Source organism: Chlorocebus sabaeus, chromosome 12, assembly GCF_047675955.1.
Source record: "Chlorocebus sabaeus isolate Y175 chromosome 12, mChlSab1.0.hap1, whole genome shotgun sequence".
Taxonomy (NCBI): Eukaryota; Metazoa; Chordata; class Mammalia; order Primates; family Cercopithecidae; genus Chlorocebus; species Chlorocebus sabaeus.
In genome coordinates this window covers 21,708,505-21,735,985 of record NC_132915.1, presented here as the reverse complement: position 1 = coordinate 21,735,985, position 27,481 = coordinate 21,708,505, and the positions used below count along the sequence as shown (strand labels likewise).

General features: G+C 42.1%; 1 protein-coding gene across 5 annotated transcripts in view; it reads left to right on the top strand.

Moving 5' to 3' along the window:
- Positions 1–13,997: 13,997 nt before the first annotated feature.
- The window catches only part of PCSK5 (proprotein convertase subtilisin/kexin type 5), a 462,318-nt gene continuing 448,834 nt past the window's right edge, over positions 13,998–27,481 (top strand). For 3 of the 5 annotated variants that reach the window (XM_037998500.2, XM_007969534.3, XM_007969533.3), the window contains exon 1: positions 14,506–14,697. In XM_037998500.2, the coding sequence (XP_037854428.2) occupies positions 14,506–14,697 (192 nt within the window). Of the gene's footprint in view, positions 14,698–27,481 lie in introns of all 5 variants that reach the window. The other 2 variants (XM_007969535.3, XM_037998501.2) reach the window with 2 other exon arrangements.

Sequence of the window (27,481 nt, the reverse complement as noted above, 5' to 3'; positions counted from 1 at the left end):
TGGGGACTGTCCAATTTGAGAATCATTCTTTCTTCAGTTAAACTCTGTTACATTTAATTTGTCTAAAGTTTTACCTTTTAGTTTCAAGTTATAAAAAGGGCTGGGCACAGTGGCTCACACTTGTAGTCCCAGCATTTTGGGAAGCCAAGGTGGGAGGATCACTTGAGCCCAGGAGCTGAAGACCAGCCTGACCAACATGGCAAAACCCCATCTCCACAAAAAATGCAAAAATTCGCTGTGCATGGTGGCACATGCCTGTGTTCCCAGCTACTCAAGAGGCTGAGGTGAGGATTGCTTGAACCCAGGGGGCTGAGGCTGTGGTGGCCTAAAATCATGCCATTGCACTCCAGCCTGGGCAACAGAGCAAGACCCTGTCTCAAAAAAAAAAAAATTAATTAAAAATAAAAGTATAAAAAGTACCTAAAATCTCAAGATTCTTAATAAAGGGCACTGAGAAGTCTACCAAGTATTAGAATCATGATGCTTTTACTCTATTCAAACTCAGCTCCCAGCCCATTCTTTCAAGCTTATCTCAAGCTCTATTTTCTCCATGAAATTGCCTAGACCACTACAGCAGCACTTCATCGCTTCACCTCTCTCTTAATGTCAGCACTTCAACAATTAAACAAATTAGATACAGTCATGCATCGCTTAGTGACAGGGATACAGTCTATAAAATGCATCTTTAGGCTATGTTGTCATCACATGGACATCATACAGTGTACTTACACAGACCTAGATGGTCTAGCCTACTACACACCTAGGTTATATGGTATTCTAGGCTACACACCTGTATAGCATGTTACTGTACCGTAGACTGTAGGCAATGGGAACACAATTGTGTATTTGTGTATCTAAACATAAAAAAGGGCTGGGTGCAGTGGTTCACGCCTGTCATCCCAGCACTATGGGAAGCTAAGGTGGGTGGATTGCCTGAGCTTAGGAGTTTGCGATCAGCTTGGACAATATGGCAAAACCTTATCTCTTAAAAGTATATATAAAAAGCTGGGCACAATAGCTCACGCCTGTAATCCCAGAACTTCGGGAGGTCAAGGTGCGTGGATCACCTGAGGTTGGGAGTTAGAGACCAGCCTGACCAACATGGAGAAACCGCGTCTTTACTAAAAATACAAAATTAGCCAGGCCTGGTGACAGATGCCTGTAATCCCAGCTACTCAGGAGGCTGAGGCAGGAGAATGGCTTGAATCCGGGTGGCTGAGGTTGTGGTGAGCTGAGATCGCACCATTGCACTCCAGCCTGGGCAACAAGAGTGAAACTCTGACTCTATACAAATAAATACATAAATAAAATAAAAATTAGCCTGGTGTGGTGGCACGTGCCTATAGCCCCAGCTGCTTGGGGAGTTGAGGCAGGAGAATCACTCAAGCAAGCCCAGGAGGTCAAGCTTGTGGTGAGCCAGGTTTGCACCACTGCACTCCAGCCTGAGTGACAGAGCAAGACCTTATCTCTTAAAAAAAAAAAAAAAAAAAGAAAGAAAGAAAGAAAGAAAGCCAGGCACAGTGGCTCACGCCTGTAATCCCAGCACCTTTGGGAGGCTGAGGTGGGGGATCACGAGGTCAGGAGTTTGAGACCAGTCTGGCCAACATGGTGAAATGTCATTGCTACTAAAAATATAAAAATTAGCTAATTAGCTAGCATTCACTTTCATCCTACAAATGTCTGGATGCATTGGCACGCGCCTGTAGTCCCAGCTACTCAGGAGGCTGAATCAGGAGAATCGCTTGAACCCAGGAGGTGGAAACTACAGTGAGTCGAGATCATGCCACTGCATTCCAGCCTGGGTGACAGAAGGAGACTCTGAAAAAGAAAAAAAAAAAAAAACCCACAAACATACCAAAGGTACAATAAAAATATGGTACTCTAATCTTATGGGACCTCTGTTGTATATATGGTCCATTGTTGACATCCTGATGTGGCACATGACTGTAAAAATCAATTCAAGGATTTCACCAAATAGCTTAAAGCTTTGTGAAAAATGTGAATTTTATATTAGTCATTGATCATAGCACCCAGCTAGTATTGGCTGACTGACTGACAGATGGATACACAGATGGATGGGTGGACAGATGGAAGCAGCAAGATTAGCAGACAGGGCAGTAGATTCAGGGAATGTGGTCAGGGCTGAGACAAGATGTGATTCAGTTCACAATATTTATTGGCCCCCTTCACGTGTTTAAATTACCTGCCTGGTCTCTCTAGGGTTTGAGGCTGCAAACTATTATCTTATTTTTGGAACCTGAGAGACCTAAAGGTTCTGAATTCATCCTAAGGAAAAAAATTTAAAACATGCACAACCTTTACTCATGAAGACATTCTCTGCCGTATTATATACACAATAATAAATTGGAAATAATTTACGTATCTTACAATAGAGTTTAGTAAATTATGATACATCAACCCAATGGAGTATGGTCATTAAAATGATAATTACAAAGACCATGGAGACATATTTATAGCATATATTACTTGAAAAATGCAGAATATAAAAGTATATTTGTGGTAAGTTTATAACTTAATAAACATATGGTTGTTTTCAGACCAATACTAGAAAAGAGTACATATATGAAAATCGTTAGCTTTCAGCAGTGAAAAGAAATGTCGCTACATTTCTCCTTTTCTCAAACTGTTTTAATTTTTTTATTATTTATTCCAATGAAGATCAGGGTGTTGAAAGACAACCTGTGATGAATAGACAGATGGATAGAAAACTTGGAGCAAGGGAAATGTTGGAAGAAAACTGGGGCTAATGTAGGAGAAAGAAATTAAATTTGCCATAAAAAGAAGTGATTCCGTTAAAGCTTCTAAACCACATTGAATTTTACTTGTGGCATCTGCGACCTGAAGAATCCTTCCATTTATGTCTGTATGAACCTTTTTCTGTGTGTCTCAAAGTTCTGACTATTATGTGTGTTGGGGATGTGCCTGTGTGTGTGCCTGTGTTTGTGTGTGTGTTTGTGTGTGTGTGTGGTGGTGGTGGTGGTGATGGTGGGGAGGATCCAATTCTTAAAATGCACCTTTTGTCATCATGTAAGAATAGCTCTGATAATAGAATCTATCACTCATAAAATAAACATGTTACTGGGAATCTTAAGAGAATTCTTTGTAAGAGTGTCTATTGTAATGAATTCCAACAGACTTTGCTATTGTTTCTCATAAAGCTACTGGAATTTCATCACAATGAGCATATTGCAATTAATTGCATCCACAGTTTGTGGGACCTGGATAATTAGCAAGTGAAAAGAAAACCTCTGAATTCAGTCAGGACAGGAGAAAAGCATTTTAGACACAGTGAATCAAACATTCCCTTTCATCCTACAAATGTCTGGGTCGTGTTGATTTGGATATTCATCTAGGGACGGAGCTGAGAAATGACTGAACTTTGAGGTGAAGAGAGATGAGAAGAGGAGGTGAAAAGTAACTGCTGCTCACTGACAGACCCAGGAAGCCCTGAAGAAAGGCTCTCAGCTTTGAATCCTCCAGTCCTTCCTCCTCAATTGACACTGTAAGAACTTTCCAGAATGAATGACTGGCATATGCGCAGGGATAGAACAAAAGTACATATTTTCAGCCAGGCGCAGTGGCTCACACCTGTAATACCAGCACTTTGGGAGACAGAGGTGGTTGAATCACCTGAGGCTAGGAGTTCAAGACCAGCCTGGCCAACATGGTGAAACTCATTGCTACTAAAAATACAAAAATTAGCCGGGCGTGGTGGTGTGTGTACCTGTAATCCCAGCTACTCAGGAGGCTGAGGCAGGAGAATCATTCCAACCCAGGAGGCGGAGGTTGCAGCGAGCCAAGATCATGCCACTGCACTCCAGCCTGAGTGATAGAGTGAAACTCCGTCTCAAAAAAAAAAAAAAGTACATATTTTCTGGGGCTTGTACTTGCAGAGACTTTGTTGTAACTCTGGAATGGTGGAATAGTGCAAATACAGGCTTCAAAAAATTGAGTTCCAGTTCAAGCCCCATCACTCACTACCGGTGTGCAGCTGAACGAATCATTTCACTGTCGACGTCTCATATCTGCAACATGATATTGATAGCTACGACAGTGTTAAAATAATCACAATGTCTCTGTTTATTTGGCACATCACTGTGAGAAGTAAATATGATGAAAAGCTGAAGGTATTTTGTAAACTCTATATAAATGCTATATCAGTGTTCTGTCAGTGTTAGTCACCAAGATCACTCTGGGTCATTATTTATCCAATCAATGTGACAGGGTTTACTTTCACCCTTCCTACACAGATTCATCAATTTCCTCTTTTCATTTGATCCAGATGTTTTCAGGGAAATTTATTGTGAATTTGTAGAAAGGAAAAGGCCTGTTCCCGCCCGGACTCCCTTTAGCAGAGAGTTTGTCTTTAAACATGCAGAGAACATGACTAACACAGGAGAATTGCTGCATTTCTTGGCCCAATGAAAGTAAAAGAGCTATTGGATAATAGAATATTGATTAGATAATTTGTTTCAGAGTCATTAGTTTCCACATATAACTGAACCACTTCTGGAATCTCACATCTCTCAAATCATGAGAATCAATCTACTAAACTTGGAGCTCCCTACACATACACTTGAGCAGAAAAAGTGTTTTCTAAAGTGTCCAGGGTATTAAATGTAAAATCCATATTTTCATTTAGGCAATGCTGTGGCCTTAAGTATATCACTGACCTTTAGGTGGTCAGCTTGTTACCTGTAAGTATAACTTTTCTTTTCTATCAAGCATCTAGCATCTAGCTCCTTTGAGCCTAGAAGTCTTAACTACTGTCATCCCTTAAGATTTTATTTTCTAATAATGCATAGCCCAGTTTTATAGAATGTCACGGTTTTTCATTGCTGACATTTATGACAAAATTCTTTTCATTTTTTATTTTGCTGCCAAAATGTCAACATGCAAATATCCTATGAGTTTGCCAACTTGTATCTGTATGGATGCACAAAAAAAGTATGACAAAGACTAGAATAAGAAATGATTAATGATGCTGAATATATTGCCTGTTCTTTCCACATAGCATTCAATCTATGCTCACCTTTTATAGTTCAATATGCTGCCAGATCTCAAAACCATGCTCTTATTATTTTTAAATAAATAAAGAACAGTACTAGAGAAAGATGTTCTCCTCACTCAAACCCTAACTATGAGGCACAGGATGTTCATAGAACTTGGTCTCATTTTCACAGAGAAGGCAATATTTAGCATTAATACAACACATTTATATTATAGTATTATTTAGCACTTCTGCAAAATAGGCTTTCCCTGTTCATATTTGGAGAAAATTAAAGAGAAGCCTGCCTTAAGGTCTCCAGTGATTTAGTAGACTTAGTTGTCGAATTGCTGGAAAAGCTAACTAAGTCATAGGATTTAAAAAGGTAGCATTTGCCAGAGTTCAAACCGGGGTCTGTTTTTTCTTTATGCAGTATCTGTTTTTGAGTCATCACAGGGAACTTGTAAACACAGAGCCAGGGAAATCTTATGCTTTTTAAATTTGAAAGCCCTTAAAAGCTTTCTGCTGAACTGCATTCCACCAGTCTTTAGAAAAATAAAATTTTACTGATAAATTATTTCTAAGTGTAGGTAAGTGTAGGGTAACCTTTTTGAAAATAGAACACTGCCACTCTAGATACATAATAGGAAAGGATATTTGCTGCTCATTGGTATAAGTTGAACCTGAACTCATTTTCTTCCAGGAAAATGATTGCAGTGAGGTCTGGCTCTGAAAAATCTTACTGAAAACACCCTTATCATGAATCGAAAGGTTAAGGGGTTAAGGGTTACAGAAGATGTCTGTTTTGTTTTGTTTTGTTTTGTTTTTTGTTTTGCGTGTGTGTGTGTGTGTGTGTGTGTGTGGGTCTGTGTGTGTGTTTGTTTTCATATACAGACCATCTCTGACTTACAATGGTTTGACTCATGGTTTTTGGACTTTACAAGTGTGTGAAACTATCATAATTTTGAGATAATGTACAGTATTCAACATATTACATGAGATAGTCCCTACTTTATTATAAAATAGGCTTTGTGTTAGGTGATTATGCTCAACTGTAGACTAATGTTAGTGTTCTGATCAGATTTAAGGTAGGCTAGACTAAGCCATGATGTTTGTAAAGTTTAGGGGTATTAAATGCAGTTTTGATTTATGGCATTTTCAACTTACAATGGGTTTATTGGCATGTAAACCCATCATAAACTGGGAACCATCTGTATTACAAAAATCTAAAGCAGGGATAGGGAAGATTGGTAGAGAGATGCCGGAACAATAGCTGCACAATGACTGTGTAATAACTACATCTTGAATACACCATCGGAAGAATGAAGCTATGTCATACACAGGGAGCAGTAGGTGATCTAGACACATAGCTTCTGGAAACAATGGAATGTAATAAATGTAAAGGATGTGCTTACACAGGGTATTTTCAAAATAATTTTATTATAATTTATTTTTTTATAATTCAAATTGACAAGTAAAATCATACTGAATATGTTTTGATTTAGAAAGCCTCATTGGGAATCAATAAATTAGATCTACTCCTTGGAATCAACAAAGTTTTTTTTTTGTTGTTGTTGTTGTTGTTTTGGGATGGAGTCTCACCCTGTAGAATGTCACAATTTTTCATTGCTGACATTTATGACAAAGTTCTTTTCATTTTTTATTTTGCTGCCAAAATGTCAACAGGCAAATATCCTATGAATTTGCCAACTTGTATCTGTATGGACACACAAAAAAAGTACCACAAAGACTAGAATAAGAAATGATTAATGATGCTGAATATATTGCCTGTTCTTTCCACATAGCATTCAATCTATGAATTCCAGGCTTCACTCCAGCCTGGAGTGAAGTGGAGCAATCTTGGCTCACTGCAACCTCTGCCTCCTGGGTTCAAGTGATTCTTGTGCCTCAGCCTTCCGAGTAGCTGGGACTACAGGTGTGTGCCACCATGCCTGGCTAATTTTTGTATTCTTAGTAGAGATGGGGTTTCACCATGTTGGCCAGGCTGATCTCGAACTCCTGACCTCAGGTGATCCGCCCACGTCGGCCTCCCGATGTCTTGGAATTACAGGTGTGAGCCACCACGCCCGACCTCAAAAAAGATTTTAATTATGAAAACCCATTTAGCTTTGTCTTCCTAAGTAAGATGAAGTTGCTACATTATTACTTATTAATCCCCTGATTCCTTGAGGGGATCTTAAGAATACAAGAACCAATAAAATGTTTGGAGAAAAGAGTCCAGAGACATTACAAAAAGAGCAAGCCTTGACTCTTGGGGATAGGCTGCTGCCATTGGCATAGGACCAATTCTTTTTAGTGAGTGAAGCTCAAAGACTCAAGCCTATTTCTTTGATTTCTACCATCCTTTCCCTACCTGCTTTCTTTCTGAACTAGAGTCCAAAGTGGACCAGGGGTAGGGAGGGAACCATTTTCATTCATCATATCCATCTTGAAGAAGACACTGATCTGGGACCAGAAGTAGAAGGTAAGAGACAGTTGGTGTCACTTCCTTCATATATATCTAAAGGAAATCACCTACAACCTTCACACTTCAGTTTTAACTGAAAAGCTTTCTGGGTCAGGTGTGGTGGCTCACGCCTGTAATCCTAGCACTTTGGGAGGCCGAGGCAGGTGTATCACCTGAGGTCAAGAGTTCAAGACCAGCCTGGCCAACATGGTGAAACCCTGTCTCTACTAAAATACAAAAATTAGCTGGGTATAATGGCGGGCGCCTGTAATCCCAGCTATTTGGGAGGCTGAGACATGAGAATCACTTGAACCCGGGAGATGTGGTTGTGGTGAGCCGAGATTGCGCCATTGCACTCTAGCCTGGGTGGCTGAGCAGGACTCCATCTCAAACAGAAAAGAAAAGAAAAGAAAAGCTTTCTGGGAACCGGTTTGTTATTTTAGGATTTAAATGTCCACAGAGGAAAGCCAACTGTGCCAAATTAAGTCAACTTCAAACAGGTCAAAGAAGGAGCTAAAGCTTCTTGAAATTGATAGACTGTTACTCACTTATTGGTGTCCCATTTTATCAATATTGTATACGATACTTTAAATGTAGTATCAAACCCTGAATCAACTCTTGTCCTAGAAGCTCATGTGTCATGGATCATGGTTTTAAGTAGTAATAGTTAAACATCTAAAGAATTGAAATGTTAAATCAAGTTTCCATTCTCCTGACTGTATTTATTTTATTAACTCACATAAGTAAATTGGATTACTGTTAATCCTTGTTTCATAGCACACAGACATCTTTGATCCATGTAGCTCTTCCTTTGTTTTATTTATATTATTCATGTATTTCTTAACCTATTTTTCCCAGATAGGATTACTGTCCTCCTAATTGACTTTCTATTGGCCTCAGTATTTTTATCTATTGAATAAGGAAGTTAGAGTATATGATATATTTAGTCTCTTTCTGCTTTGATGCTCTATGAATAACATTAAGACCTGCTTGGCCCAGAGCCTGGCATATAATTAGTGCTTAATAAGTGGTAGTTAATAGTTTACAGTAGACCTTTAAACAATGCAGGGGTTAGGGGTGCTCTCACTCCCTGAAGTTGAAAATCTTGTATGACTTTTAATGTCTCCAAAACTTAACTAATAGCCTACTGTTGACCGGAAGCCTTACAGTTGATTAACACGTATTTTGTATGTTTCTTGGCTTCTTTTTCTATGTGTGACAGGGTGCTGCTCTGTGGCACAGACTGGAGTGCAATGGCATGATCATGGCTCAGTGCAGCCTTGAACTCCTGGCCTCAAGTGATCCTCCCACCTCAGCCTCCAGGGTAGCTGGGACCACAAGTGCATGACAACTTGCCTGGCTAATTTTTTATTTTTTTGTAGAGATTCGGTCACACTATGTGGCCTAGGTTGGTCTCCTGGGCTCAAGCGATCCACTCGCCTCGGCCTCCCAAAGTGCTGGGATTACAGGCACTGATCACACCTGGCCTATCTTGACCCTTTTTTTTTTTTTTTAAAGCCAAAACTCTAAAATTATCAAACCATCCTTTGCCAGTATTAATTTTCCAGCTTCAGATTCTTCAGCTTTCTTTTGCTTTAAGTTGTTATATAACAACTTCCCTTTTTCTTGAATCCTATTACATTCTATAGGTATGCCTTTCTTCTAGCAATCCTGCTCCCATATAAAAGCTGCACTAGCAGTACCAAATAAAAATACATGTTTCTCACCTGCTGGTGAGAAAAACAGGGCGAGGTTGTCTCACCTGCTGGTGTAGCTGCAGTGAAGTCTTTACGAATTTTCCTTTCTTCTTTTTTTTTTTTTTTTTTTTTTTAACAATGTTCTTACACTGGATGGATTCATTCATCTTGAAAAGGTAAGCAGCTGCAGCTGCAGACCTCAATCTATGCTACATATCAAGCAATTCGACTTTTTCTCATAATGTCATGATTTTTCTTAATTCTTGGGAGTCCTTCCAGCATCACTATTAGCACTTCATATGGGTCCCATGGTGTTATTCAAGATTTACGGAATTGCCCTAAATACAATGAAACATATGCAAGAACCATGAGAGATCGCTTTTTGCTGTGATACACAATTTACTGGAGAAACTAGCTGCTCATGTGGAGACGATTAGTGTCATCAGATACTTGCAACACTCGAGCTCACCGCAATAGCAACAGGAGGTCGCTGAGATATTATTACCATAGTACAATATGCACTACAATTAATTTTATGCAGTTATTTAATATTACATCTTTATGTTTATTTACATTTCTTTCAACTGTGAACGGTGCTATTTATGGTCTATAGGTGTTTGTGTGTATAAGTTTTAGTACCTTTTAATTTTTATCATACATATTTTTAATGATAAAATAGACTAGTATCTACATATACTTTATGCACTCATAACATACCTAACTTTTTCTTTCTTTCTTTCTTTCTTTTTTGAGAGGGAGTTTCGCTCTTGTTGTCCAGGCTAGAATGCAATGGCATGATCTCGGCTCACCGCAACCTCCGCCTCCCGGGTTCAAGCGATTCTCCCGCCTCAGCCTCCCGAGTAGCTGGGATTACAGGCATGTACCACCATGCCTGGCTAATTTTGTATTTTTAGCAGAGACGGGGTTTCTCCATGTTGGTCAGGCTGGTCTTGAACTCCTGATCTCAGGTGATCCGCCTGCCTAGGCCTCCCAAAGTGCTGGGATTACAGGCGTAAGCCGCCATACCCAGCACTTTTTCTTAATTTTTTCAATATATCTAAGCTACGTGGTTTGTCTGAGAGTTAAACTGTGGCAATCTCCAAAAAAACCTTGGAATATATTTATTGAAGGAAATCTGCATAAATGGACCTGTGCAGTTCAAATTCAAGTTGTTTAAGGGTTAACTAGTAATTTATCATTATTAGCATTATTCAATTTGGGGAACTTTCGCACCAATTCTCAATCTGATATACTAGGATACCAGAGAGTTAGTAACTCTTCTAATTGGCAGTGAAATGTTCAGAGGCATTTTTTCCTCCCATTGGTCAGTTCCAAACAGCCCATTACCAATTTATCATTGATTCATAGAATCTCAGGTTATAAGAGATCTTAGAGATTAATTTCTAGCAATGGATATAGCAGAGGAAGAAATAAGATGTCTCATAAGGCAAACTCTTCCCAGAATAATTCCAGTTTGCAGAGTTTCAAGATGGGTCCTTATGGAGTTCTTTTTCCCTTCTCCTTCCATTAAACTGCTTAGATTTCTTTCTGTTCGTTGCATTTCAGTGAAGTTTTCTTTTAGAGATTTAAGGGACTTTGGCAGACAGGCCAAACACTAGTGGGGCCTCATTATCAAGTAATATGTTGCTAAGTATAAGACAGGGTAAAACTGAAAACTGCCTGGTGTCCTGCCATATGGCACGTTACAGAGGAAGAGTCAAGGGGCAAATCTTGCAGTTCTATTCTTCGCATACGAAAAGAAAACACTCATGCAAGACTTGGATTTTAGCTTCTTTACAACGTTAGAAATGGTTTTCCATCAACCACTACTAGTCTATCAGTTCTTCCTTCCTTTGGCTAGTGAGACATTTGTAATAGAATTGACTGTCATAACCGTCAGAGCCTAAGGTCATGAAATATGACAGATTCTTTGCTGTTGCAATTGGTGCTTATCTGGAAGCGTCCTTCTTGGCCAACAAGGCTCTACCCAAGGAAGCGAATGAGTTCATTAAAGTAGATCCCAAAGCAGGAAGCAGAATGTGCCTATTCATCAATGGAAGTGGGACTTCTTTTATACCGTTTAGATTTAAGAATCACAATTTTTGAGAATGGACTTATGGAAATGTGATATAACTGCAAAAGCTATGGATAATAAGAGGAATGAGTCTACATCCATATATTTGATTTAACAGATGAATGAGGGTTCAACTCATTTTTTTTAAAAAAAACAGGGCTAGGTTTTCCCTTTAAAATACATATGCATTGAAATGAAAGAATATGCCCTTTGATTAAGTTTAAATGCTGGCCCAGGGATTAGTTTACAAAGCAGAAAAGTGGTTTGCCCACTTCCTACCTCATTTTCCAATTCTCTCTCATGTTCAATGCAGTGAATGTTACATTTGTGTGTGCCAACCAGGGCATGCTCACAGAAGGAAAGGGTGCTAGTGGAAAGAAAAAGAAAGACACCATGGAGAAAAAAATATTAATGATCAATTTTTCCACCCCAAGAAAACAATCTCTAGGCTCCAGAAGACCGGGTGCAGTGATTCCTCTCCATTTCATTCAGAATTTGAAGCCCAGAGACAACATGGCTTTGAAAGAGAAGCATTTTGTGCTGCCTTTGTAGTCCGAAACAATTAACAGCTCCCGAGTCCCAAAGAGAAACCCGTAGGGCATCCTTCAAACTTGTTACAGAGTACCTTATGTAGTGGCAACCCTTCTGTGGATCATGTGAGACAGGTTCTTCCTCCTACCTGAAATGCCCACAATTCTGAATTAAAAAAAAAAAAGGAGATTGTCCTTTATATGTGTATTGAGATGTGGACCTTGACTGAAGTCTTATCCCATCTGAAATTTACCATCTTCAAGAGGGATAATCCAATGTCCCTATGCATAGATGCAGATCGTCAGAGTTAACAGTGTTGTAATAGATTGTGAACTTTCGGACTTCATGGCTGGGGAAGGAGAAAGAGATGTGTCTACAGGGACTGGCTATTAGGGAGTCTGTACCAAAACTCTAAAGCACAAGCATACTGCTTATGTTTTCCTCTTAATAGGCCAGGCACGGTGGATCATGCCTGTAATCTCAGCACTTTGCAAGGCCAAGGCAGGCAGATCATTTGAGATCAGGAGTTCGAGACCAGTCAACCCTGTCTCTACTAAAAATACAAAAATTAGCCAACCTGTAATCCCAGCTACTCCGGGAGGCTGAGGCAAAAGAATTGCTTGAATCTGGGAGGCGAAGGCTGCAGTGAGCCAAGATCACACCACTGCACTCTAGCCTGGGCGACAGAGCAAGACTCTGTCTCAAAAATACATACATACATACATACTTACAATAATAAACCACATTTACTCTAGAATATTCAGAGATTCTGAATTCCACTAATTTTTTTGTGTCTCCCCCTTCCCCTTTCTCCAGTGTACAGCACAATTCATAGCACATGCTAGGTGCTCAAAACAGATGTGTTGAATCAGTCAAATGAATACAATACATACCCTTCTGCACGTTTTCTTCTGATCTTCTATTTCTTCAGCTATAATGTGGGGATGATGTTATTTCGTGGATTTGTTTTCAAGATTAAATAATATAGCATCCCTTATACAATGTGTAAAATGTCAAATGCTACGCTCGAAGGTACTAGTAGAATTTTAAGTCTGCAGGTATGTTTCAGATTAAAAAAAAACCAGTACCAAAGCTATAGGTGGGATGAGTTAATTAATCTCAGACACATTTAACTAACAGGAAGAAAGAAATAGGCCATGGTAGGAGGAAAGAAAGGGGGACAGTTAGGGATATAGTGAATAAAGTAAGTTGAATTATTTCATACGGGGCAATTTTTCTTGTCACAATAAATCACCCTGTGCCCCACCCCCGCTCCAGGAAGGCAGGGAGGTTGTAAAGGAGAATCGAGAAGAGAGTTAATTTGAGCTCCCTTCTGCCTGCTGCAGTCACAGTGCATGATAGAATAACGAAGGGCCACATATTTCATCTGAACTTCCTCTGTGGTCTTTTTTATATTGAAGTCTTTCACTGTTACAGGACTGTGCTTGGAAAAGTTGGAAAACTTTTCCCTTGGTGGAGAAAAGCCCTCATCAGAGGCAATCCAACAAATGAATGGACTTATTTCCTTGGCCCAACATGTCCATCCACTGGCATACCAAATATTCATAGAAACATCTTTCCTCACTTCCAAGGCCGGAATTTTACTCTCCCCTGGCGTTGCCTAGTGTCCGATGCGCAGATTTCGAAAGCGAGCAGGCAACAGACTTGGCTTTGGAGCCACCGTGGTTGGCTTTTCTAGGAGTCGATGCGACTTACTGTCCTGTGTGGTAACTTCTCCTGGGAGCAGAATGTGTAAATAAACAGTTGCTGAAAAGCATGAAGAATTAACGAAGTGAAAATCTCGAGCTATTTGTTCGGCAATTGACACGCAAGTGACCTCCTTAAATGCCTAGTTATTTAAGGACGTTTAGCACGAGGATGAATGAATCTTCAGGGCGCTTACTTCGCACCGGCGTGTAAATTTCTTTAGTCTTTCGGGAAGTGGCGGTAAATTCATACACATCCAGCAGGGAGGAGAGAGAAGAGGGTAAAACCACGATCTCGGAGCGCTCTTCTCAGTCCTTTGGAAAGACATGCCTTTGCTGCCCGAACCCTGGAGGTTACAGCTGGGAGAACCCGGAGGCGCTAGGACCTGGTCGGCGCCTGGCTGCGGCCGCTTTCAAGAGGGCGGAGGAGGGAGAGGAGGAGGGGGATGTGGGAAAGGAGGGGTGTTAAGGGGGGCGGGGGAAGTCATTTATGCAGAGCAGGAGCTGCTGCCATTGCCACTCAGAATCCCCGCGCGCTGCTCAGAGCCGGAGGGAGCGCTGGGAGCGAGCAAGCGAGCGCTCGGAGCCCGGGCCAGCAGAGGGGGCGCCCGGTCGCTGCCTGTACCGCTCCCGCTGGCCATCTCCGCCGCGCTCGGGGCCCCGGGAGGAGCGAGACCGAGTCGGAGAGTCCGGGAGCCGAGCCGGGCGAAACCCAACTGCGGAGGACGCCTGCCCCACTCAGCCGCCTCCTGCGCCCGAGCCGGGGAGCATCGCCGAGCGCCCCGCGGGCCGGAGAGCTGGGAGCACAGGTCCCCGCAGCCCCAGGGATGGTCTAGGAGCCGGCGCAAGGCTCGCTGCTCTGCTCCCTGCCGGGGCTAGCCGCCTCCTGTCGATCGCCCAGGGCTGCGAGCTGCGGCGGCCCAGGGCTGCGCGCCGGGCGGCCCAGGCCGGAGAAGTTAGTTGTGCGCGCCCTTAGTGCGCTGAGCCAGCCAGCGAGCAAGGAGCAGCGAGGCGCCGGGACCATGGGCTGGGGGAGCCGCTGCTGCTGCCCGGGACGTTTGGACCTGCTGTGCGTGCTGGCGCTGCTCGGGGGCTGCCTGCTCCCCGTGTGCCGGACGCGCGTCTACACAAACCACTGGGCAGTCAAAATCGCCGGGGGCTTCCCGGAGGCCAACCGTATCGCCAGCAAGTACGGATTCATCAACATAGGACAGGTAACGAACTACAGGCTGGCCCAGCCCTCGGCCCTGAAGCCACTGAGGGCTTCTTGTCCCCTCTGCGTGGAACCCCCTCCCCCTCTTCCAGATGTGCTCTAGCAGCTGTTGCCCTAACTCTTGGGCGATGCTCTGTCTCTTGCGCGCGCGCGCGCGCGTACACACACACACACACACACACACACCCCAGAGTTGCCGGGTCCGTGTTTTGTTTACTTGTCTTTTGCAAGCCACGCGGGACTGGTAGGGTCTCGGGAAAAATCCAGAGTGCCCCCGTGGTGGTTTTAGAGACGGCTGGACCTTTTGACCTGAAAAGTTGAGTAGCACTGGTAATCTGAGGCAAAGTCTCGGAGAGGGTGATCGTGGGGAGAGGGTGAAATGAGGTCTTTTGGGGGATAGGGGGTGAGCGCGCCTCTGATGCCTGCGGGTAAGGGAAAGCCTTTCCTGCTCGGACCTGAATTTAGCCCAGAAAGAAGTTTCCTCTTCTTGGGCGAGGGAACCGCTGGCGCTGGAAACGCCGGAGGCGCGGCGACTGGAGCTGGAAGGGAGGAAAAAGGAGGGGGAGGGAAGAGGGGGCGGCACCCGGTGTGAGTGCAGATTTAGGGGAGACTTCTAGGCTTCCTTGCCTTAAGCGAGGTCCGCGTGGGGGCTCCCAGGAGGGAGTTGGAATGGGGAGGTGGGAAACTTCCGAAACCGGCTGGCTGGGTTCCGCTCCGGGAAAACTAGGAGTCTTACCCCGGGACGGAAGGTGCCGGGCCGGGAGGTTGCGCCGTGGGGCCAGAGTTGGGCAGGCAGCAGGGGCGCTGGGTTTTTGTGGGGTGCCGCTCGCGGGCTTTTGGCAGAGCTCCCCTGCTAGGGAGAAATGCCAATAAACTAAGGTGATGCTATGAGAATGACTGGAAGCGTAACAGATTTGGAGGTACTACGGGTTCAGTAGTCTTGGCTTTCTGGTTCTCTTCCCCCCACACCCCTGCGAGAAATGGGGGTAGAGAGGGCTATGAAATTGGGTTCCAAAAAGTACCTCCCTCCACATACACACCGCAAGCGTCTCTGAGGCTGGCCGGAGGAGCGGGTCCTGGCTGGGCTCAGGCGAGAATCCGCTAGAATAGGAGGTGAGGGTGATAGATGGCGCCTTTCCAGCAGGCGCGCTTTGGGGACTGCCCGGGGTGCACGCACCCTGCGTGCTCTGCCTGGGGGAAGGGAGAGGGAGGTGCTGGCTGGTGCCAGAGGAGTGGGAGAGTACGGACAGTTTCTGAGGCCATTGCGTTCCACGCCCAGGAACCCGGGGACACCCCACCCGCCTCCTCCCCGCCGCCTGGGGGATGCGGCACCTGGAGAGGAGGCAGAGCTGCTGTTGCCGAGTCTAGAAGGAGCTGGGGAGCGCGGGGAGTGTTCTGAGCAGCAGGAGCACAAGATCTTGCACTTTGCCCGCTCAGAGGGAGGACATATTCCAGAGAAGCCAGCCCTGTGGAGAACTGAGACTAGGGCAAGGGGCACGGTTTGTATTCCCTCCCGCCCCTGGAAGTAAGGAAGTAAGGGAAGCCAGCCAGATTTTGTTGCTTGAGTGACTGTCATCTGCGGAAGATTTCCATTCTAAAGGCTTGTTGGGATTCTACTGGCTGCTTTTTCTCTAGGAGAAAACACTGAGTCCGTTCAGGTCTTTTTACATGAACTTAAAGTTGGGCACTGCCTATGCTCTGGGAATGGAACTGGGGAGGTTAGCACTGAAAGTAGCTAGTACTATTAATCTTTCCAGAGACTCATCTCGGGTTCTGCTAACATTGAACATCTCACACTTGCCAGGCATATTTGGAGGAATAAATTCTTGACCATACCCTTCTTTCTAAATCTCAAAACGACCTTGTTTGGTGAATATTACCTCACACAGGAGACGAGGAAACCGAGACCAGCTAAACAGTGGCAAAGCCATGATTTAGACCTGGGACTTTGTTGCAGGCCCAGTCCCCCATGGATCCTGCCTTTTAGGGAACCCTTCCATCCCATGATGAAGGAGGAAGAAAGTAAAATATCCATTTCCTTGAATTCTGATTTAATGGCTCAGTAGACTGGAAGCAAATATCTGGTCTCAGTTCACAGATACTTAGTTCAAACAAACCTAGATTTCTTGACTTTAAGAACAAGGGCAGAAACAGCTGTTACCTTTCTGAATTAATTGAGCAGAACTGGTATATGACAGAATCTGGCATAGTGAGATGGGAGAAATTGTCACCCAACCCACTTTTGAACAAGCAAACATTGCAATGTCCAGCATCCTCTGCCTGACTTTTTATAAAAGGCCTTATAATGAAGATTCATGGCTTCTCATTAAAAATAGTAATACTAAGAAAGTTTACATACAAATAACACCAAGAATGATTTATTGTGGTTTTTACAGCGACAGTGAGGAAATTCAGTGCTGACAGAGGTTACAGAGGACCCCTTGAACCAGTGTAAAAAGATCAGCTGTTCTACAGTGGAGAGCATTTCCTCTGTAGATCAAAGGAGCTTAAGCCTATGCTAAGTCTTTGGGGTGGTAAATTGAGTTCACACGTGCAGTATCATTGCACTGTAAGGGCCAAATGTATTTCTTAATCATCCTTTACTGCTCTTACCTTTCAACACTTTAGACATCCTTTTGTTATTCTTTCTTTCCATCAGTGAACCAGCTGAGGTAATCAGCTGAGGGCAGTCACTGATTTGCAGATGCCTCTGGATTGTTCTGTAAATTTTTACCCATTTGGGCTTGGGGTCTCATGTGTTGCAAATTGAAACTGAAACTTGTTATTATTTCTGCAGCCATTTACTATCCTGGTAGTATTTTTTTATATCTTTGGTATGATATTCTAGGTGAGTAAGGTAGTGAATTTTTACCACAGTGAAGGTACAGTTTTGACTATTTACTCAGAATATCAATGTAATGTTTTGTGTAGCATCTTAGCATTTAAAAGTCACGAGAGGTAACATTTCTGGCTAGGCCGGGGGATTTCTATGGGATCAATAGTTGTGCCTCTTCTGTTAAAAAAAGATGGGATGTACAGAGTAACACAAGAAGAAAGCAAACAAACAAGCAAAAAGGACGGGCTTGATTTCCAGAAGGAAACATAAATGAGGGTTTTCTTGCCTTTGTTTATAGAGCTAGCATATGTTTTCACAAAATGTTTATATTCTGTGAATAGTTGTGCTTTGAAATCCTGCGATAATAATACTTAACCATAATCATTGTTAGTTGTTGTCATGTTAGCATTTATTATCTTTTGGTTGGTATCAGAGTCAGCTGCAAAATGCCCTCCTTTTCTTACCTACAAGTTCTGACTACCAGCCCTCTTAGGATCTAGTGGAAGCAGCACCTTCTGAGCTGGCCGAGGGTAGGAGGTGTGCATGCCTATTGACCTGCACGGGAATGGAGGGAGAAGCCTTTGTCCTCCCTCACTAATTATGTGCTCTGACCCTTTGAGCTCACGATCTACTGGTTAGACAATTGAAATGATATAAAGGAATAAGACCTGACATATTGTTAATTGTGGACCTCCATTTAGAGTAAATCTACAAAGGAGAATTAATATCTGGTTATTTGAATTCAGGGAGAAGATCCCTTGTGAACAAACAGATTGTTTGCAATCTGCAATAGCTGTATTTATCCTTCTGTCAGTTGCTTATAATCCTTGATTCCAGCCTGAGATTACCAGTAGCAAAGCCCCTTCCCCAAACCACATAACAATTTGAGTAACACCTCTGAAGGATAAAACTAGATGCAAGCCACACTGGGGAAGTATTTTACCTAGGGCCCCCATTGACAGTATGTGGACTTGGAAGCTCTGGAGAGGCCACTTTCGAGGCTGTGAAAGCAGGAAAGTCACTGAACTTAATGGAGCCTCTGTTCCTTCATCTGTAAAATGATAAATCTCTAGATAATAGAGTGAGTTAACTATGCATTGCTCAGCACATAGTTAGACTTGCAGCGAAAGGTTTATTTAATCTGAATCTGAGGAGAAAGGTCAAAATAAATGAGATCCAAAGTTTTAGATAAGGAGAAAGGAAGACATTTTAAAAATGGAGATGCGAAAGGTGAAGATCAGGAAAATAAATTTTTAAAGATTGAATTGTAAGAGCTATATCATAGCTTTGTGCAATTTTCCTGTTCAATGAGTGATTTAAAATATTAATAGTTTAGAAATCGTTTCATGTTAGATCCTAAACAATTAGGATTGATTTCCCATGGCAGGGCTCTCTTCCCTCCTTGATTCCAGTCACAGGCCATGAACTGTTATAAGCATACTGCAGATGGACAAAAGGGAAGAAAAAAACCTGAAAAATTTTCTTAAATCATATTCGCATTTACATTTTATTTATTATTTTGGATGTTGTTTGTATGAGTAAAGCTAGAAGAAATATTTTTCAAGTAGGTAGGAAGAGATACATTCGCAGGGAGAACTTTGTTCAGAGATGTCCTGAACACCTCCCGCCCTGCTGATGAATTTTGAGCTGTGAATATTATAGGACGCTTGAAATGTTGATTCATGTGGGCAGTGAATTCTGGGTGCTTATGCATAGTCCTGGAAATAGGGGATGTGGTTAGTCTGATGGGCTGTATAGGAGTGGATTGTGCTTGCCTAATAAATTCTTAGGCATTTTGTAAACAGGAGAGTTAATTGGTGCTGTAGTCCCAGATTGGTCTTGGTGTGATAAATCTGGCTTTGCATAGGCAGCTCCTCATGCCCAAGAACCTCAGTCCTGACCCCTGCTAGCCACTCTCATATGCATATTTCTTATCATGAGGCAAATGAAGGGATAGTAGGGGAACCTTTGCTGGAAAAAGCAATTCAGAGTGCATGGCCTAATGATGGGCAGGTCTGTTGCATTAACCTCATAGATAAGGAATGGCTTGTATGTGGTCATTGGGGATTTTGGGGTCTATTTGAAGTGAAAAACTGCATTTTTGTGAGCCTAAAGGCAGCTGACTTTGCCTTATGACTGTCTTTCATGGGCTTGCGTCCAGAGGTCCTAACCTTAAAGGTCAGCCAGAGAAACAGGGTAGTACGGTGGGAAAATTTTCAGCAATGTCTGACTCGTTGGCTGAGAGAGGGAGTCCTGACCCAGAAATATCCCCTGGGCAGGGAGGGGTATTTTTGTTGTCGGTTCAAGTTATGTGAAGCAGTGTCTGGTTTTCACCAAGGCTGAAGTATCTCCAGGCATTGCTCTGCATTGGGACTTTACTATTCATTTAATTCAGGTTGTAATCAATGACAAAAAAGCTGACTTTAGCTTCCTGGCTGGTAAAAATAAATGCTTATAGACATTCATCCATGCTAGAATACACACACACACACACACACACATATGATATATACACAGATATGTGTAATATGTATATATATACACAGCATATATATGTCAATTTTTATTTTTACCAGAATAAAATTTGCACATAGTTTAGAGCAAAATTACGCATGTAGTGTTCTCACTAGTTTCAACAAATTATCCATCTCTACATCCAAGAGTACCAAGGAGGAACAATCAGTGCCAAAAAACTCTCCAATTTGAGTTCGTCCTGGGAATAAAATTAGATCAGAAAGAAAACAAGACTAAGAGTCAGGTTTGAGTGAAATTCCAGGGTCTTTACTTTTATCAACCAACCTGACCCTCCGTTCCTCATTTTTCAGATAGGGAGCCGTAATACCTACTCCATCCACCTCATGGGGTTGCTGTGAAAATCAGGTGCCCTAATAGTTAGTGAAGATGAATGTGTATATAGCTAAAATAAGGCATAGGGAGCATTATATGATCTTTAAAGACACCGAAGAGATGCACAGGCACTCAGAGGAAAATAACAACATGCAGTGATTTTCCAGATTCTTGTGATTGTTCCTGGGGATATGATGGGGGCTGAAAGGAAGCTGAATAAGTGTTGTACCTGATTATCCCATAGGATGATGGGATAGCTACACTTTTCCCCCAAGAGCCATGGAGACAGGACAGGGGCGGGGTCAACTGACAAGAAAATCAGCTGGCTAAGGCTCCCATCTCCTATTGGACAGCCCTCGTTTATAAGACATATACAATATGGAACTTGAAAGATTTTTTTTCTTTCTTTTTATTTTTTTCCAAAATGGAGTCTCGCTTTGTCACCCAGGTTGGAGAGCAGTGGCACGATCTCGGCTCACTGCAACCGCTGCCTCCCAGGATTAAGTGATTCTCCTGCCTCGGCCTCCTAAGGAGCTGGGATTACAGGCACGCACCACCACGCCTGGCTAATTTTTGTATTTTTAGTAGAGACGGGGTTTCACCGTGTTACCAGGCTTGTCTCCAACTCCTGACCTCAAGTGATCCACCTGCCTTGGCTTTCCTAAGTGCTGGGATTATAAGCGTGAGCCACTGGGCCCAGGCAAGATTTTCTATTTAAAGTATCAAAACATAGTGTTTTAGTTTGACTCCAGTGTGAGTCTGTATAAAAAACTAATGGGAAGTAAAACTAAACATAATAGGCCCGTGAGGACTATAGATGGGAGTCTTTCAGGTACAAGTGTTAAAAATCAACCCCAAACTGCTTAAAACTAACGAACAAGCAGATAAGCAGACTGGGAATGTGTTAGTTTAAACAGATTCACATGCTTTTATGTGCATTTCTGAAAACAGCTGAACCCTTTTTGTAATGAGACCTTACCTGAGCTGCACTTTCTTCATGGCCAAACCTACCCTGACTTAAACTGACATTAATTAGGCCCTTAATTTGTTTCATTGCAGAAATATGAATTGAGTTTGATTGCAGGGATGTTGTCCTTGATCCAGAGAGAGGTGTGTGTAATATACTCAAGTATGTGCCTCATTATGCTTTTCTCACCTGAATAATTCTGAGTTCTGAAACATATTTAAATCCAAGAGTTTCAAAAAAATGCTTGTGGGCCCATCCAGCTGAAAAGCCAGAGGTAGTGCTGATGTCAGCTATTTCTCCTTTTCCCTCAGAAGGTGCTTCCTAGCAAGCAGCAAAGTTCATATGCTTCTTAGTACCTTTCTTATCCAGTATTGAAATTAACCCCTGAAAAATACTCCTGATCATTGGGCGGGGTCGTATCTCCACATGTGGGCCAATCACTTTGTCTAGGAGGGTAGCAGTATTTTGATGGGTGAGCTTGGACCACATGTCCTCCCTCGACGGGAGATGTTGACCTTTGATGGGCAGTCCACCAGTTGGGTAGGGACAGTTCCCCAAAGGAAAGTGGGATGGTGTTACTAGAATAAGAGAAAAGATATGTGGGATAAGGGGGGGAAAAAACCCACTAGAGATCAGGTTTTACAGGACCCAAATGCCAAGGCTAGAGAGTTTCAAGCGTATCATTTAGGATAAGTTTATATTGAAGTATATATTGAAGATCTCTGAGAAGGACAGACAACAGCCCACGGATTCTACCAACACAAGTCTACCATGTAACATATGGATCAGAAAACATTCTCTGTTCTTGAGATGCTAGAACATTTTCACCCATAATTATCATTTAGTAAGACAAATAGTAATGGACTTCTGGGTGGTAGAGTATGGTTCAGCCACGTCTTGGGATAGTCTGCCGTTGCAGTGTGCACAATGAACTGAATGCATAATGGCAGAGTGGTTATTGTGTTGGCAATGATGATAGGTAATGAAAACAGGAGCCGTGACGATGGAAAGATTTGGACGTTCATGTAGAGGATGATTCAATAGGAACTAAATGGAAGTAGGGGATGAGGAGGCAGGAGAACGTGAAGATAGCTGCAAAGTTTTAGCCTTGGGACCAGGAGAAGGGTGGACTGTTGTGTAGAATTAGGACAGTCTGCAGGATCATTTCTGAGAACAAAAGGAGAGGCTCAGCATTAATTTTCTTTTAGATTTATCTGTATTATATATATTGAAGGTATACAACATGATATTTTGATATACATAGTGAAATGATTATTACAGGTAAGCAAATTTACATATTTACCATCTTCCATAGTTATCTCTCCTTTTTGTGGTAAGAGCACCTAAAATCTGGTCTCTTAGCAAATATTCAATAAACAACACAGTATTATGTTGTTTATCCCTAGTACTCCTGCTGCACATTCCATCTCTAGACAAATTCATCTATATAACTGTGAGTTTGTACCCTTTGACCTACATCTCCCTCCTTCCTCTCCTCACTCCGGTAGTCACTGTTACACTCTGTTTCTATGTAGTCAACATTCCCCCCCCCCAACAAATTCCACATATAAATGGGATCATCAGCATTCTTTTTGTTGGAAGATAGAAGGACATGCTTATAGAAATGCCCAGTAGGTGGAAGAGCATTTAGATTGGGAAAGAAGTATCAATTAGCATTCATCAACCTCAGTATAAAGGAAGCTTGTGGAAGGGCTTAGGATTGTTAAGAGATGAAGCATGAAGAGAGGGGCACTGAGAAGGCAGAGAGAAGAATGTCTCCACTTAGGGAGCAAGAGAGAATGGGAGTAGATGAAGGGGTCAGGAAGGTAGAGAGAGCCACCGGAAGAAAGGGTGCCTCCTTTAGATGGTGTGCAATAGTGCCTCCTTTAGATGGTGTGCAGTAGTGAGAAGTGCTATAGAAAGAATCCAGGAGGATGTGTGTTAAGTGATAAGGAGACTTCCAGTGCTCTCAGCACCAACGCTTGATTGAGTAGTGGAGTGGAAGTCAGGTTGTGGTGCAGTAGAGAAATGGAGCACAACAGTTTTGCATTGCACATCTGCTTCTATCCACCTGCCGGCCTCCATTCCCTCCCTTCGTCTTTTTCTTGCCAATGTGCTGGAGTAGTTAGGATCATAGGTTTAGAATTAAAAGGGTTTGAAACTTAATACTGCTCCTTCCTAGCTGGAGGACCCTAGATAAATGTCTTAAGCTCTCTGTTCCTCAGTTTCTTCGTGTATGAAAAGGATATAATAACAAGAGTGATCCCCACCCCCATACAATTGTGAGGATGAGTTAAAAGTGGCCAGAATAGTATCTGACACACAAATACTCAGTAAATGAGTATCTTGTTTAAAAATTTTTTGCCTGGGTGAAGAGGCTCACGCCTGTAATCCCAGGACTTTGGGAGGCCGAGGCAGCCGGATCACTTGAGATCAGGAGTTCGAGACCAGCCTGGCCAACGTGACAAAACCCCATCTCTACTAAAAATACAAAAATTAGCTGGGCATGGTGTCGAGCATCTGTAATCCTAGCCACTCAGGAGGCTGAGGCAGGAGAATCACTTGAACCCGGGAGGTGGAGGTTGCAGTGAGCCGAGATCGCGCCACTGCATTCCAGCCTGGGTGACAGAGCGAGACACCATCTCAAAAAAAAAAAAAAAAAAAAAAAAGAAAACGACAAAACAAGGAGTTTGAATTTACCAGAGTGAGAGAGAAGGCAAAAGAGAGACTCTGGGAAACTAGGGGGCAAACAGTTCTTGAATACAAAAGGTGCCACCTCTGAAGTAGTTGACCATAGTCTGTGAGGAAGGTGGTGGGGCCAAAATAGGACTATTGGACCAATGGAATAGGGTGGCCATAGGGGCTTTACAAACAAAAGAAAAATGGATGGCCAATTTGATAAGAGTGGTAGAAGCAGAAAGATGAGAGTCAACCCAGTATTTATATGTTTTTGTAAGCTACTAGCTAGAGTTGTTCTGCTCGATGATAAGGTCCAGAGTATGGAGATGCAGGTGAGACAACCAGGCAGAGAACAGGTGAAGGCTAATGGGTTGGAAAGAGTCAGGAAACAGAGGCTAGAGTATTTGAGGGGTTATCAGTGCGTGGAAGAAGAGGATTCCAAGTAATTTGTGCTGATATATCCACTGGGCAGATAAACATGAAGCTTACCCCGTATTTCATTCTCTTTGGATAAATGTAGGTATTATCTCTGCTTTACACATCTGTGTGCTATTATTTGCACTGCAGGTCCCGTACCAACTTAAGGGATAAAGACAGACACAGGGGTGATTGCTTTCAACTCCCATATTTGGTTTAAAAACTGAAGATTGTGTTGAACACTGAATATAGAGGGAACAGTGGAAACAGAGAATGTAAAACCAGGACACAATATTTAAGGATGATTTTTTAAAATGGTCTATACTACCTCACATTTTAGGTTGACTTTTAGCTTAGGTTGTCACATAATCTACTTTCCATCTCAGTATTATAGCAGATAATTATAATTTATTCACATTTCATGTATTCTGCCCTTTAAATACATATTTTATATAGTACAACAAAGTATGTTCCGAACATGCCTTTCATGTATTCTTAGCCTAAACTTTACCACCTTATAGGAATACAGATATGTTATAAAATATGAGTCTTTAAAATTATTTATAGATTGCTCTATCACATATAACATTTTTAGATTGCTCTATATAATAGATTAATCTTGTTTACATTTGTATGATAATCTGATTGTTAATTGAGGTTAGCATCACAAAATAAGTATTTAAGTTTCTATTTTAATTTTCGGTGCATTATCTAAGAGGTTAATTCTATCCTGGGAAAATTACATTTTGGATACCATGCCAGCATTGAACCTAGTTAAGATTTATTAAAAGCAAGTCTTTCCTTGATGCCTTTCCCAGTATGACAAACTGTTTATATTCTCTCTCTCTCTCTCTCTCTGTGTATATGTGTGTGTGTGTATATATGTGTGTATGTGTGTGTGTGTATATATATATATATAAAATAAGTACTTAAGGGATGATATTTTTGTAATAAGTTTTTAAGGTCTGGTATTTTTCTATACTGAGAAGCTCTTACAGCTGTAAAAATATACCAGATCTCTGCATATCCATGTTCCCATGCTTGTACCTTGTTTTCTCTGGTGGGAGTTCCTCAACCAAAATAAAGCTGGGTAGTCTGAATACAGAGCAGGGAGGGGAGATCATCCCAGGGCCTATAATTTTGTAAGCAAATATCCATAATGTAAATTTAGAAAGATACTGCTTACTCATCCTGTGCCTATTCTAGTTTCATTTAACTAATATGTTTGTGTGTCGGCGGGAACCTCATTCATCAATTTCAGTTTCTCAAAGAAAACAAAATTGTAGGCCACTTAGGATTTATTACAGGCTAGCTTCCAGCAAAACCTTTTTTTTTTTTAATTTTTAAGTATGGGGCATCTTTCTATTTGGTGCTCACGGACCAATTTACCAAATGCTGCATTCTTTGACTCATCACAGGATGATGTCATTGTTCCTGGGCTAGTTGGACAATGCTGGGAACCAGTGAAGGAAACTCAAAGCTGAAAACAGGTGACTTGAGTCACCTTTCTAGATCCAGCGCTGCCATGAATTTGTCACATATTTATGAGCCAGTTACAGGTTTCCTTTGTCATAAAAGATTAATTCTATTCATTGTTTTATTTTAAAAATAGTTATTGAGGGACACCATCAAGAAAGTGAAAGCACAACCCACAGAATGGGAGTAAATATTTGCAAATCATATTTGAGGAAGATTTGTACCCCAAGTATGTAATGAATTCTTGCTCTCGATAATAAAAGACCAGTTTCTCAATTAAAAATGGGCAGAAAATATCTGAGTAGACATTTTTTCAAAGCACATATGCAAATAGGCAAGAAGCACATCTAAAGATGTTTAACATCATTAGTCACCAGGGAAATGTAAGACAAACCTCAATAAGCTACTGGCTTACACTCACTAGGATGGCTATAAAAAAAAAGACAGATCATTACAAGTGTTGATGAGAATGTGAAGAAATTGCAACTCTCCAATTTACAATGGGAATGTGCTAATGGGAATGTAAAGCTGTGAGATCACTTTAGAAAACTGTCTGGCAGTTCCTCAAAAGGTGAAACATACAGCTACTGTATGACCCAGAGTTATCTCCTAAATGTATACCCAACAGAAATGAAAACATTTTTCCACACAAAATCTTGTAGATAAATGTTCATGGCAGCATTATTCACAATAGCCAAAAAGCAGAAACAACTCAACTGTCTATCGATGGATATATGGATAAACAAAATTTGGTGCATTCATGTTAATATTATGGAATATTCAGAATGGAAATGAAGTTCTGATACATGCTACAATGTGGATGAACCTTGAAAATATTATGCTAAGTGAAAGGAACCAGTCACAAAAGGCTACATATTGTATCATTCTGTTTATATGAAATGTCCAGATTTAGCAAATCTATAGAGACAGAGGGTAGATGAGTGGTTGTGTAAGGCTGGAAGGGTTGGTGGGAAATGGGGAGTGGCTGCTAATAGGTATGAGATTTTTTTGGGAGGTGATGAAATGTTCTAAAATTGATTGTTGACCAGGCTCACTGGCTCTTGCCTGTAATCCCAACACTTTGGGAGGTCAAAGTGGGAGAATCGCTTGAGGCTAGAAGTTCAAGACCAGCCTGGGCAATAAAGGGAGACCCTCTGGTCTCTACAAAAATAAAAATAAAAAGTTAGCAGGGCATGGTAGCCTGTAGTCCCAACTGTTTGGCAAGCTGAGGAAGACAGATGGCTTGAGCCCAAGAATTTTGAGGATGCAGTGAGCTGTAATTGTGCCACTGCATTCCAACCTGGGTGACAGCAAGATTCTGTCTCAAAAACTACTACTAATAATAGCACTGATTATGGTGATTTGCGCACAACTTTGTGAACATACTAAAAACAATGTAATACTCTGCTTGAAAGCAGGGGTCCCTAACCCCTAGGCCATGGACTGATCCGGTCTGTGGCCTGTTAGGAACCAGGCTGAACAGCAGGAAGTGGAGCTGCAGGTGAGCCGCTCCACTTCCTGTCAGATCTGTGGGGCCATTGGACTCTCTTAGGAGGGCGAACT